The 14,757-nt window shown below is 43.6% G+C and overlaps 1 protein-coding gene and 1 long non-coding RNA gene across 4 annotated transcripts in view; one reads left to right on the forward strand and one right to left on the reverse strand.

Moving 5' to 3' along the window:
* The first annotated feature begins 1,935 nt into the window (after nucleotides 1-1,935).
* LOC135303073 (uncharacterized) lies at nucleotides 1,936-8,055 on the forward strand. The gene is made up of 3 exons (XR_010364606.1): nucleotides 1,936-6,886; nucleotides 7,190-7,256; nucleotides 7,935-8,055. It is a non-coding gene; the product is annotated as an uncharacterized LOC135303073 (long non-coding RNA).
* A 3,328-nt stretch (nucleotides 8,056-11,383) lies between these two features.
* Nucleotides 11,384-14,757, reverse strand: part of DCAF5 (DDB1 and CUL4 associated factor 5) — a 67,418-nt gene continuing 64,044 nt past the window's right edge. For all 3 annotated transcript variants that reach the window (XM_064424310.1, XM_064424312.1, XM_064424313.1), the window contains exon 9: nucleotides 11,384-13,444. In XM_064424310.1, the coding sequence (XP_064280380.1) occupies nucleotides 11,636-13,444 (1,809 nt within the window). In that variant the 3' untranslated portion in view covers nucleotides 11,384-11,635. The remainder of the gene's footprint in view (nucleotides 13,445-14,757) is intronic.

A 14,757-nucleotide genomic window follows, 5' to 3' on the forward strand; every position in this document is an offset into this window, starting at 1 on the left:
GGAAGCTGACCAGGGCAGGATGGAGAGATGGAAACACTTGTCCCAGTGCGATGCTCATACCTGAGTTTTCCCCCTTCTATGGCACCTCTGCTGGGATGGAGGCCACCCCAGTGTGGGATGTCTGACACAGGAGGAAGACAAGCGCAGCTGGGCCGTGCAGGAGCAGACGTTTCCCATCTGGCGCAGCCGGCAGCCCGGAGGCGGGGGGATAACACTGTGGTTACACAGATATGCTCTGTCCAAGCAGCGCTTCATACATAATTCAGGACGTATGTGATGACATGCTTTAAGCCCTGTAGAAGAATCCAAGATATGTGTGAGACTACCAAGCACTTGCTTTGATGAGTTATCCCAGCTGGCTGCCTTGGTGGCATCCTTGTGCTAAGAACCAGCCATATCCCCCTGTCCAGCATCACTCCTCTGCCACGGTGATTTTCCATGGTTAGGAGCAAGATGGATGGAACGAGGTAGGGAAATTATAATCATCAACATCCTCTAAAAATTATTTCTTTGAGAAGCTGAGTAATTTGATCAGATGCTTCTATCTTCTACCAATTGCCCAAGGCCAAGCACACTGCTTTCTTCACCAGCAGGACATTGTCTTGCTAATATTACAGGAGTTATAAAAGGATGAATGAGTGATACCTGTAATTTGATTCAATTTCCTGCATGGAAAAAGCATAATTAGATTTATTTAAGAAAAGAAGAACAACTGAGATATTATTCATCACAAAGCAGTCCACTGGAAACTCCTACAAAGCAAAAGAGAAAAAGCCAAGCCCCAGAGTCAACTCTCTGAGTTGAAGTAATAACATTTCTCCAGGAACATTCATAGATCTTTCACTGATGCTAATTCAGCCTCTTCCTCTGTTTATGCAATGATGAATTCTCTGACTGAATAAATCAGCTCCCCCATCATACTTTTCATGAGAAGAGAACTTAAATCAATTCACTTTGTTGAAGGTAATTAAGAACCACCTTAAGCAAAACCCAAGTGTTTGGAGAAAAATCCTCAAGCTGCTGCTACTTTTCATAGATAACAAACCCAGTGAACAACAGCACGACTGTTTAGTGAATTAGTTTGTTAATTCTCAAAGAGCTCAAATGCCACCACATATGAGAACAGACTGTGAAGCCAAAATATCTGTATATTCCATCCTTCTTTACTCTTGTCATACAGAACCAGATGCCCTCATGCTTATTTTCCAAAGAGCTGTTTGTGTTCATCAACTTGGAAACATTAACGATCGGGCTAACAAGAAATGGTCTCAGCACAGTGCTCCGAGCAGCTCCTCAGAGAAGGACACAATGATGTTATGATCAGAGCCCTGATGCTGGGCTCTCTCCCATCTCCTTGTCTGGTCATTTAGCACTGGTGAGGTTTTGCTGCTGCCCAGCAGGGTGCTGCTGGCATGGATGGCTCCAGCTGCCTGCTCAGCAGAGCAGGGCTGAGCAGCACAAGGGGTAGGGGAACAGTGGAGAGAAACTGCAAAGAGAAGAATCACAACCTGCCTTAGCAAAGCTAAGGGCTGAAAGGGGCTTTTGTCTTTGTACACAAGGCAAATATGGCTTTCACTTCAGTTAAAAAGCAGGAAACTGGACCAGTCAGCTGCAGTACTTTAGGAATGGCACCTGTGGGCTTAATGTAGCTTCTGAAGGATGCATGCAGAGTAGTCATCTGAAAAAAAAAATCAAAATGCTTTTTCAGAGGTTTCTCAGCTTGCCTCTCGAGTACATCAGGTAGGTGCAGGTTTACCTCTGCAGAGCATTATGCACTGCACCATTAACTTCCAGAAGGAAGTGAGGCTGTCCAGTACAAGATTACAGGGACAAATGTCTGCACTGCTCACGTGTCAGTGGAATACCTGCAGAAGTGTTGGCATCACACAGCCACCCAGGCACAGCGCTGTGGGAAAACTGCTCCCTCTGTGAGAAGCCCCAGCTCTGACTGGGACTGTGCTGCACCGATTAACAGATAGCAATGAAACACACTGCGGGTGGAAACTGCTTGGAGTCTGGTTTCACCTAATTATCCTAAAAGTGTTAGGAAAAGGTAGCATTGACTTGTCCTTTTTATATCCCTCAACCATACAAATCCTTGCTTTTCTGGCTGTTTTTTTCCCATACCCACGTGGCCCAGGTTTATCAGGGCCTGATCTGGGGCGTGATCTGGGGCAGGCTGCTTGGCTGCTGAGCCATGTTGTTCTTGCTGACTATCTTTTCTGCTTGTAATACAGGCTGCAAAGGACATAGTCACCCTTGTGCATGTTGCCCAGCCATTAATAAAGACATTGATAGATGTATCAGTACCCGTTTGAGGCCCTGCTGTCCAGTAAAAGTGTCACTAATGATTTGCTGCTTGGGGTTAATGTTGATTAATGATGAATGCACTGAATGTGGATCGCTCTGGTTTAATAGACAATGCTTGGGCCCTAGGACACTGACAACACCTCTCTAGTAGCCCAAGTATTGTTGCAACTTCTACATTTATCAGCTGAGCTTGAAAATATGCTTAGTCAACACAACCCATTTTCCACACCATTCCCTATCAGTTTGCACTATTTAATTAGCCATGATGATATTTTCTTGCTTCTCTTTTACCATTTGCCTCATGTCAAATCTTCATTCTGCTGGCACTGAAAGCAAGCCAGTGGGACTGGAATTAGGTCATCCTGTTTCCATGGCTGCTTCTCAGACCCCCAGAGCTTTCCTGAGCAGCAAGGCTTGTTGATACCCCCCACACTATATTAGCAGTTCAGAGGTCTCTCTGGTGTGGTTAGCTGAAAACTCCCAAGTGCAAACTATCCATTGCTGTTGGTTTGAAGGAACAGGAGCCACAGCTGCTCACTGGCTTTCCTGGGGCAGGACAGCTCACCTCAGCGTCCTGCCCACCCTGTGCTACTGCAGACAAACTGTACTTTCAGCTCTTGGGAAAACAGCAGGTTCCTTCTGATCTGAATTTGACCAAATAGTCTTACTTGTCCTATACTCTTTTTTTTTTTTTCTCCTTAGGATGTTTGTTTCCCTCATTGCTTGCCCATATTTCCTCATTTCTAATTCATATTTATTGCAGTGAACTTCCCCTTTTCACTGTTTGCTAATTGTAAATATGTACTTTATTAGTGCATTTACTGCCCCTGAACCCAAGTGCATTTGCAAATCAGCAGTACCCTGCTGTATTGCACTAAACAGTTATTTAGTTATTTGCACACAGTACCCAGCTGTCTCAGTGTGGTATTTGGACTTTCCGGGCTAACATCCTAAAACCACTTTTAATCAGGGCTGGGTAGAAGGAAGCCACAGCTACCCAGGCAGCTCCATTATAGGCTGCTATCAACAGCAGTGAAACGAGCTCTTCACATCCTGATATCACAAGCAAAGATGCCATAACAAGTGGAATTGGTGAGGGAGGGAACTGAAGTCCTGGTAACTCCCTGCCCCTCCTTTCCCAGTGAATCACTCCTCCATGGGGCAATGCTTTTGTGGAAGAGTTACCGGGTACTGTGGCCAGCAGGGTGAGGAAGGGGATTCTCCCCCCCTACCCTGCTCTGCTCTGGTGAGACCCCACCTGTAGTGCTGCATCCAGCTCTGGGGCTCTGAGCATAAGGACTCTCCCTGCTGGAGTGAGTCCAGAGGAGCGCCACGAGGATGATCAGAGGGATGGAGAACATCTCCTGTGGGGAAAGGCTGAAACTCTCAGAGCTGGGGTTGTTCAGTCTGGAGGTCTGAGGAGACCTCAGGGGGCTACAGGAAATGTGGAGAGGGACTTTTTACAAGGGTATGTACTGATAGGACAAGGGGTAATGCCTTTCAACTGAAGGAAGGTAGGTTTGGATTAGATATTAGGCAGAAATTCTTTACTGTGAAGGTAGTGAGGCACTGGAACAGGTGCCCAGAGAATTTGCAGATTCCCCATCCCAGGAGGTGTTCAGGGCCAGATTGGATAGGAGTTTGAGCAGCCTGGTCTGGTGGAAGGTGTCCCTGGCCATGGCAGGAGGGTTGGAATCAGATGATCTTTAAGGTGCCATCCAAAGCATGCTGTGATTCTAAGAGCTCCCTCATTAGCCACTGATGACAGGAGGAGTCACAGCACCCCTCTTTGAGCCTGGCTACCACCAAACACTGCAAATGCTCCTTTTGGGGCTTTCCTTTTGAGTCAGCAAGCACGAACCTGTCAGCTTTCCATGGGCTTTGGAAGTAGAACTGCTTCACATAGCAGCACAGGACTGCCTGCCTGTCCTGGAGGTTTCCCCTCTGCAGCAGCTTCATAGTAGTAGATCTCAGCTGCTTATGCAACCATCAGCTTCCTTTTTACTCAGAGTTTGTAGTTTAGAATATTTGGGGATTTTTTTGTTTGTTTGGTTGGTTTGGTTTTTTGTTTCCCAGCTGTAGACAAATTAAATCCTTCCCTTTAGGCAGTATAATTGTATAGTATGATCAGCTGAGTATTTAATTTGGTTTAAACTTCAGAAATGTAATCAGCTAAGCAATACACTGACTTTAAGTTCTAAAATAATTTTCATCTGGCAAGAGTAAGATTAGAGTAGGCTTACCCTTGGGCTGGAAACAAACACTGGCTTTGGAGACGATAGCATAAAATTGGAGAAACATCAAAGATGTTTCAGGCCTAGCCATATGAGACCTCAAGATGTGTCACTCAGACTGAGACCTTCCCATGTTTTTGCAGATTTTCAACTTCAGAGCGTAGATTAATGAGCCATTTTTTCCTGCTGTCTGCTGCAATTTGTGTGTCTCTAGCAAGATGGTCTACTGTCCCAGCATGTTCATTAACTGCTGGGCAGATGGGTCACAAATTATCTGTACCTTTTGCATCTGTATCATTAGTGGAGGTTATTAGCAGAGGGAAGGAGAAAGTTGGAAAACAGAGGGGAGATGAAAGGTGAAGAGCCCTTGAGCTGGATGACGAACTGCAAAAGTTTTGACTTTAAAAGTATGTGTAAGTAAATAAAAATCTCCATCTAAGGCTGCAAATTGCTTCAAGTGTTCCTCAGATAGATTATCATTCAGTCAGCCATTCAGGAATTCAAAACATTGCTACAGCCTTTCCCAGATCAAAAATAAATCTTCCACATCATCAGAAACATGTATGAGCTAAAAAAAGCTTATTTATGGAAAGACTAGAGATCTGCCCCGTCAGACAGACTGAAGCACCCTCAGTCCCTGAATTAAAGGAGATGCAGGACTTCTGCTGCTGTCATCCCTGCATGCAGATAAGTGCACTGCACTGCAGAGTTGGGGTGTGTGTGTAATACAAACTTTGGGAATAGGGGACTTATAACCAGCTTTAAACTTGTACATCCTTTCATTCAGACTGTTGGAGCTTAGACTATCTCTCCTTTCTCTCCCTCCAAAGCTTAGATATGTGGGAAGCACACTTTGTTCATGCTTTGCAGAAAATTGTATTCAAGGATATAATTCCAAGCCAGGAAATGCCAAGTCTGGCCATAATATACTGTAAGTGCCACTGAAGCAGAGCTATGAAGTTTAATTTTTTGCTTTCTAGCTATCCAACACTGGAAGTCTCTCCAGGTTCTAGATATGAGAAAAATGTACAAGACTCCTGGAGGAGACGTAGAAATCTCAGGAAGAGAAAGAGTAAGTCAGAGGAGGCTCATGTCTTGTACTCCTGTGTTCCTCCTGCAAGGATGCATTTATTTTCCTCATTTTAATAGGCTGCATAAAGATCATCCTGCAACGTAGCCCCAGACCTTCCCTCCAAGATCCAAAGGCAGACATCAACTAAGGTCTGTAGAGGAAAGCACTTCAGGTTTTCTTCAGCACATCCCAGGCAATACGAAGCTAAACCAGACAGCTGCAGATAAAACAAGACAGAATCAGCTGGTCAGAGCCTGGGGCAGCCTTGCTGCTGACAGCCACGCTGGCTGCCCATGGAAGAGTGACCCCAACTGGGTAACAGCGTGTGGCAGGCCCGTCAAGAGAGCTGCTGTGGCTTTCTGGCTTCTTCAGATCAGTGGGTTTGAGCTGTCAAGCTCAAGAGTGAGAAGTCAATTCTGTTAACTTATTGCTGAGGCTTTTCGAAGTCACTCTTTGAAGCAGGCAATGAACTTCTATTCAAAATTTAATGGGTATGAGGGGCTTGTTTGTTTTTTTTTAAATACATTTCAACTCCTTTCCTATTTCCTGACAGAATTCAGTTCTGAAGCTCATGCTGATTCCTTTTCTGCCGCACAGCCACATTTTAAAGAGTTCAAAATGTATCTCATGAGTATTTAACCTTAAGTGCTGAATTAAAGCAAAGCTGTTTGAAAATATGCATGAGGCTTTCCTTGAAGCAACTTTTGTTTCAGCCTTTGTTCTGGAAGCAGAACACTGACACATAAGGCCTTCCCAAAGATCATGTGGTTTGACCATTTAGGAGTGGCCAGAAGGTGGGCCCTGGAGGTACTTAGGAGCTGTTAACGCTGCTAATAAGAAGCTGTGGTTTGTGAAGTAAAATACAGTCCTGGGACTACATTACTCCTGGAAACCTGCAACTCCCGTAGCATCCAAGCACAGAAGTGCTAGACACAGCCAGAGGCACCGTCCGGCTGTGATGGACCTGCTCCCCCTTCAAAAGTTCCAATACTGGCATTTTTTGCATGCTTGTAGGAGCATTTTTACTCATTTGTACCACATAGCTCCAAGCAGCCAGAGTGCAAACAGCAGCTTCAGGAAAGGCACAACTCTGATCAGCTCTGGAAGCTGCAACAGTGCCAACCTACATCTGCAAAGCAATGCCAGAGCTGCTAATGAGACCATGCAAGACTAGAACTTAATGGGAAAATATCCCTGAGACAGAGAAGCTGAGCTTGCCAGCCATATCCCAGAACAAACAGCTCACTGACTTGGCCAGTCAACTCAGGAGGTAGGTATTATGTGTCTACAACAAAATAATAATATAAAAAAAATCATACCCACACCACCCAATTTGGAAAGGTTCATTCTCCCACATTCAAGACAATGGTACAGAGCTGTGTCAGCATCTCCGTCTGCTCTCTGGAACAAAGATCACACAAGGTGGAGAAGGGAGAAAAGGTCCTCCAGCATTTTCTCACCAAACCATAAACCAGCAGGGCTGGGCTAGAGGCTCTGCTCCAGGTATTTGTGTGTTGGAACTCAGGAACTGTGGAAGGAACTGCTTCTGTTTCCTTTTCCCTTTGCATTTCAGACAAAAGAGGAACAAACCCCATCCTGAATAATGCAGTAGGCTGATGCACTGGATGCTCAAGTGAAAGGTAGGAAGCCCAAGTTCAAGTACTTGACTTCAATCAGGCAAAGTAGAAGCATCAAATTAAAATTATTTCCTCTGATCACAGAAAACACTGACATCTGGGATTTATCTGCTTTTGATCTACACAACCACTGAAGAAAACTTTGGCAAACTTGGAGCCTCCCATAACCAGTGGGATGCTGGTTTAGGTTTTTTACTGAGAGGGGGGTGGTGGTGGTGGGGTTTATTTTCTCTCCTTTTTTCCCCTTCAAGAATTGCCATTTTCTCAGATGTTTGAAACAGAGTTCTTGCTCATAAGAGTAGAGCGTTAGCTGGGCTAATTAGTGCATCCTGACACAGCTGCAGGAGTGTGCTGATGTGTTTTATAAATTATGTATGTGCTAGGATTAGTTTATTGAAGAATTCCTGAAGAACCATGTGCATGTGCATATAGTAATTCAGCTGTTGAAACCACTTGCATTTCTCTGGTACTCTCAAGATCCTGCAGCACAGCCCTGAGCTTCCCAGGTCTGACAAAGACACACAGATAATCTGAGTGGCTGAAAAGGAGAGAAAGCATCAGGTGGACAGGGTACCTCTGCCAGTACCAGTGCCTGTAAAAAGGAGATGAAAATTCACTAATAAAGAGCATTTTAACTCAATGGGGTAATAACAATCTGGTCCTGCTCTCTTCCACAAACAGCAACATAAATTAACTGCAAAGGAAAGCAGCCCAAGACTTCAGAAATATCAGCCACATCAGCTTGTGATGGCCACAGTGAGCAAGACACCTCTATGTGTTCATGAGGATGTGACAATGCAGGCAAGTACTAGACCTCAGAAGTGGACCTAACCACATTTATCTGCTATATATATGTTTGAGGAACAGTAATTTCCCAGCTATCAAGTGACATAGGTTATAAGCAGAGATTAGGATCAGGTTTCAGTCACTTATTCTATTATGAAAATTAGCAGGAAAAATCCACTGCAAATTTTGGAAGAAAGGTTCTGAAATAAGTTGTCCTTCCCATTTGTTACTCCAGCTGAGACAGGCTGGATTTCAGAATTTTCTGCAAGCAACTGGTAAAAACCTTGCCTTCTCGAGGCAGCCATGTCTTTCTATTCATGCCTAGTCTGTGAGAGCTGCTTCTAAACAGCAAAGTGTCATCTCCATTGAGCCACTCACCTTGGAGAAGACTCACCAGCTTTGGTAAAATGTTCACTGGAGAGCTGGAAAAACCTCAGATGAACTTTGGTTGATAGATCTCATGTCCTCCTGCATCTCTACAAGCAGCTAATACCCCAGGCCAGACGAGCCTCATGCTTGCTCTTCAGAGGAAGAGTCAGCTTTGACTCTATCTTTACACAGAGAAAGCTGAAATAAGCAAATACAATCTGTGACCTTGTAGAAATATAAGAAAACTTCATTAAAAATCAGTATTTCTCTGTCTAACATGTTCTGGGGAGATGTAAGGGAGGGTTTTCTTCTCCACTGATAAGATTCTCTGGACATGAACTGTACAAGGTGGCCTAGCAAATTTCCTGCCATAACAAGCTGCATGGTAAGCAAATAGTGACTAACAGGGTAGTTCAATATTTACACAACCTTTTCGGTTTTAAGTGCATGGCAGATTATTAGTAAAGGTAAAATCTCTTCCGATAAATTAGTAAGATTTTCCACCCAACAGTTTACTCTTTCCCCAGAAGTAGGGAGTGACAATTCCAAGCACACAGCAGAGCTCAGATGGAAACTGTGGGCACACAGCAGGACGAGCAACCCAGTGTGGGGGTGGAGAGCAAATACACAGGATCAATGACACAGTGAAGCAACCTGCACAGAGCACCTCTTCTCAGTGTTGGCTACCTGAAAGGGACATGCTGCTGCCTCCTGGCTTGCTTTTTTGGGGCTCTTTACCACATAATGCAGCTGCCTAATGCTGATAACATTAGTTATGTGAGGAGGTGAATGCACTGCTTCAGAAGCTGCAGTTCTTGTGTGCACTGAAATTGCCTGTGAGCAAAAGGCTAAGATTGCAGCTTGTCTTCCTCCTCCTGCCTGACAGAAACTAGAAATAACAAGAATGCAGACAGCATGGGAGGTTTTCTTTGGGGAAACCACAGCAATCCTTTAAGCCCAGAGTACAGGAGCAGGGAGGTTGGATTAGATGACCAGTGGTCTCTTCCAACCTTACCCATTCTGTGATTCGGTAACGCCAATTCTGGGAGCTTTTATTCTGCTTTTTAGAACAAACAAAAGAAACAGAAAGTGAGACCACTGGGCATTTGGGAAATCCCAGCAAAAGATGACCATGTCAAAGAAGAGTAGAGATGCTCACTCACTAGAAGTGAGGGATGAGAAAATTTTCCAATAAAGTTTTGACTCGGCAACCTCAAGATCTTGGCTAAACCTCAGAATTTACAGTTTGATGTTTATACAACTAATGAAAACACCCCTATAGTGATCTTGATTGCAGGGATGTACAGTATAGTAAGTACAGAACAATTTTTTCAATAAGATAACAATGTATCAGAGCTTGCTCTAAATGCCACCGTTGCCTGTGTTTGCAAACATCCCTTTGCCTTTCTCACCTAGAAAAGCAGAGCCAGTGTGGGCAGACAGCCTATGACAGACTACTTACAGTAGTTGTAAGACAATGTTTCAGGTCGTGTTCTTCACTCTCCCTCCCACACCTATCCCTCACAGCATCCCTTCCAAAATGCTCCTTCACTGTTTTAACAGGGCTTTTTCCTACTTTCCTAAGGTACCTAAGAGAGTTGTGGATATGAAATAATTATTCTGAGGCCACTGCTCTACAGCAATGTACTGCTAGAGTTGTATTGAAAGCAAAAATTTCCAATTCCTTAAAATAAACTAACCCTTCCTCAGTAATGGGCTTGAAAGCCTTTGAAAATGACTGGGGTTCAAAGAAGCCTCTTTTTCTGTTGCACATAGATGTAGATTTTGTATCCTTTATAGATGGTTTGTTTTCCCTTCACACAGTGACTCCTCTTACCTTGTTGCTAGGGAAGCAAGAGCAATTCCACCAATTCTAGCATGCCAGAACTTAGATGACTCACCAGATACTCCACTCACAGTGTCCTGGCAAGAAACAACTGTGTCCACCACAGAGTACTCCAGTTCTTGGCAGCAAAAGCTGTGCTTTTGTGCAAGTTCTGATTGCCAGACTTCAACACCCAGGCTCCCCACATTTGGGGACAGTTCCCTGAAGCTCTCCCTTCTATGCAGAACTCTGCTGAACACATCTACCCATCTCCAATTTCAAATATTAGCAGCACAGTGGTGGAAAACCAACCCTGATCTGCAATCCCAACCTGGTTTGGGCTGCAAAAACTGCTAAAAAAGCATTTTCCAGACTTTACCAAATGTTGCTGTTAACATGAATCAGTTACATTATCCATACTTCAGTTATTTGCTGTTTGGCCTACTGCTTCCCAAAAGTAAGAACATGGGGGAAGGGTGGACACAGTCAAGATATATCCCAACACCCAGAACCATATTCTTAATAATAATAATAATAATAATAATAATAATAATAATAATGAGGAAAAATAATCTCTATGTGTTAAGATCACAGAAAGGCATGTTTCAATGCCTGATTTTTAAAAGCCCTTGTCTAGAATGAGGTCTACAGCATAATACCTGCCTCTTGCCAACAGTCATACTTCTATATAGTGATGACACTGTGTTATTCAGCTCTTTTCTTTAAAAAAGCCCACAAAATTGAATGTCACCATGGGAACAGTCTAAAGTTGGTTTTGGAAAGAAGCTCATTTCCTATAGCTTTTCTGTTGGCATAAAAATAATGTCACTGTACTGTATCAGAAGTGAGTGCTTTATGAAGAATCATCTCTGAAGATACCATCCAGTTCTGAAAATATCCTCCCTAATGGTTGCATTTCTTTACTTTCTGAAGCAGAATAAACGGCCCAGAAACACTTCTTCCCTGTTTTCCTCAATAAGAAACACACCCTAATTGTGTGATCTACCAGCAGTGTGATCTAATTCCACCATTCTTCAGCCTGCAATATGTAGTGTCAGTATGGAAAACTTCCTCTTCAGAAGAACAATTAAACTTTAAAGGAGTTATCCTGGTTGGCTGGCTGAACAAATGACACATGTTCACACAAGAATTATTCAGTCAACCATCTTAATAAGGATTTACTTTAAACAGAACCTTGTATGGGTACACTAGACTCAGTCTCATTAAGGAGCAAGTTGGATTTTTATACAGCATGAACCACTGGCAATCTAAAACAGACCCACTGAAGAATGGAATGGAGAATCAAACGCAATGTTTCAGACCCAAGCTCTATGTGCCTTTAATACTTTCTTTTTCCTTTTCTTTCTGAGAGAGTGCACACTACGACAGACATTTGCATTTATCATGTTTTTAACTTCTTTTCTAAAGATGAACTCTCTGAATCTGCATCTTCCAACTCCGCTCTGTGTCTTTTCAGTCCTCCAAGAGATTGAGTGCTCTCACTGCCCGCGGGATGCAGGTCAGCAGTATCCTCTCTTGTGCTCACATTGTAGCTGTTGGAGTCCATTTCAGACAGGCAGCAGTCTCTGTGCAAGGTCACACCCACCTGTACAAGGTTGCCATTATCAGCATTTGAGTGCACCTGTAGTCCTTGTGTCACAGCCTCCTGCTCTCCAAAACTCTGTCCATTGTTGAAGCAGGAAGGGTGAAGATGCAAGTGGCCATTATTGTGGCTAACGCAGGAGGGGTCGAAGCTCCTCTCCTCACTGCCATCAGTCTGGTTTCTGGAGCAGTGACCTGACATGCTACAGATGGCAACAGCGGAGAACGGAGGGACCACTGAGTGATGGCTTGGTGCTGGTTGACAGTTCTGGCTATTTTTCTGTTCCACAAGTCCTGTGGTCTGAATGCAAGGTTCTTCTGTACAGCTATTTAGCCCTTTGCAGTTAGCTTTACCATTGAGCTTTTTAGTCTCAAAAGAATGCTCTACACCTCCACTGCTCGTGTCTTCTGATGTGTTTTCTTGACCCTCCATCCGCCGTTGATTGTCACAGTCATGAGCTTGACCATTACTAGAATTTTCTATCACACCACATTCTTTTAAATTTTCTCTGTTGTGGTTTTCAGCAGAAAGAGCTGAGGAACCCTGAGGAACTACTGAACTTAAGTTCCTAGCATCTTCCTTAGTTAGCGAGCATGTTGCACTGTGCCTTCCGCTGGTTCCTGGTTTCCCTTCATCATTTTCTCCATCTCCTCTGGAGGATTCACCATCTTTACTAGCTGAATATGATATGTAAGAATAATGGAGCCATTTGTAAGCTTTGTAAATCTTTCTCTCCACTGATTCACTGTCTGAACAAGGGGATGTCCTTTCTTTAAGAACTTCTTTGTTGGCTGAACTCCTTTCTGGTGAAGAAGCTGGAGAGGAAGAAAGATCATCTACTTTGATCTGGGGGTAATCATATATGTCCTCACCTATGTAAGGGGTTACACTCTCTGTGTTAGTGCTAGTCCTTTCCTCCTTTTGCACCTTCTGTCTGCGCCTCAGTGCGTTGCGTTGCCTCATCGATGTGCGTCTTTCATTCAGCTCCTCTTCATCTTCTGTACTGCTGCTGCTGCTGGAACTGCTGGATTCATTCTCCTCAGGACTTGGAGATGGTGGCCGTGGGAAAAGGTCTGTATCTAATTCTGCCTCACAGGTATTGTCATCAGAGTCAGACTCATTGGAAAGAGCCAGGAGACGTTTGTCCTGATACTTTCTCAGTGCAGAGAGCCTCTGCTGACGGGAAGCCGCATCTTCTCTGGCTGAGGGGGATGCAGTTGATCTTAAGGCCCTTAAGTTATAGGCAGTTTCTTCAGTCTCTTCAGCCCCATGTGGTGGGGAGTGATGCAGAGAGGTGGAGGACTCCGACTCGCTGTAAGCGGAGCGTTCACTCACTCCTGCGTGGAGCTGCAGGATTGTGCTCTCACTGAGGTCGCTGTCTGAATCAGAACTCCAGCCCTCGATCTCCCGGCGCACCAGAGAGTCAAAAAAGGCCATCATCCGTGGATCTTCCTGGACTGATTGGTTGGCATAATCATGGGACAAACCACTACCACTGTTCAGCACAAGACTGATGTACTCTTCATGAGTGTAGAGGCAACGTGAATCATCCTCAATTCTACCATCCAGGTCCCCTGTGCAGTCAGGCTGCTTGTAAGGACTCCAGATCTGTAACAGAAAATTTAAAAAAACCAAACATATATATTTGAATTCATAAACTGTTATAAGCATTTGAAATAGAACAGTAGCTCAAATACACAGAATAGCTGCAGGTTGCAGATTGTTTTTATTAATTTTTACCCCTCAGTACCATACTTAAAAGTATTACAGAGCTGTGGGATTTTTTCATCCCCTTCACAAATACGTTTTTTCTGCATTTATTTCACCCATACAGAATATAAAAGCTCTCACACTGCAAATTATCCATCATTTTGGTAATTCATTGTGTGATAATTTCTCCCAAATTGCAGGGCTCTATTTTTATGTAATAAGGAATGCTTACTCACTAACAGTAAGAATAGTTTGTTGCCTACAATACAGTCTTAGCACTAATGAAAGCACTTGTTTCCCAGGAAACTAGAGTTGCTGGTGCTAGTGGTGTAGAGTAACATTTCACCCAGCTACGTAGTGAATCCCACCTGATCAGCAGGCAAGGAGTGGAATGCATGGAGGTGAAAAGTAGAGCTGCACTACTCTCTTCAGGAAACAATTACAAAGAAGAGAAATATTCCAACATCCTCTGAAGACACAGCAGCAATTTTAATAGGTGAAGTTGAAGAGTTTTACTGAAAGCTACTTTTGAAGTATACTGATTTCACCAACAGCAACAGTCTTGACTATGCTGTCCATCTATCCTTCAGTCAATTTCCCTGGTATGGAGAGGAAAAGGGAGGAAAAAAGCTCCAAAAGAAGATCCCTCAATATCCCTAAGAAACTGGTAATCCATAGCAAACACAATAGTTGGATATCCTCACCCGTCTCAGATTTACTCACAGATTTGAGGGCAATGTGATTATGACATTGTGTGGACAACCACTATCACTTTGGATCAATGGTTAATGGAATGAACAATGCCTTACTGTAAGCAGAGCCAGTATGTATCCTATCTACAACAATGCCTTAATGTTCTGCTTAGAAAAGATCTGATCTCAGCCATGCTTTGGTTTTATCATGCTAACAAGCTCAGGGGAAAAAATTCTATGCCAGCTCTCTATACCAGGTTGGACTTTTGGGGTCGTCTTTGGGAAAAAAATCTAACAATTTTCCCAACAGAAATTAATTAAGTTTTGTTGCAAACAGACAAAACTGCTAACAAAAAGTGTTTGCATGTATAAATGATATAATCAGCACTCATCTTACAGAGTGATGATTATTTGTTAGCCTAATTAACACATGCAACATAACCTGATACTACCGTGACAAGCAACATTAGAAAAGCCCACAAGAATGCCAATTACTCTGTATTCACCGACATTTTCAAC

Source organism: Passer domesticus, chromosome 6 (assembly GCF_036417665.1).
Source record: "Passer domesticus isolate bPasDom1 chromosome 6, bPasDom1.hap1, whole genome shotgun sequence".
Taxonomy (NCBI): domain Eukaryota; kingdom Metazoa; phylum Chordata; class Aves; order Passeriformes; family Passeridae; genus Passer; species Passer domesticus.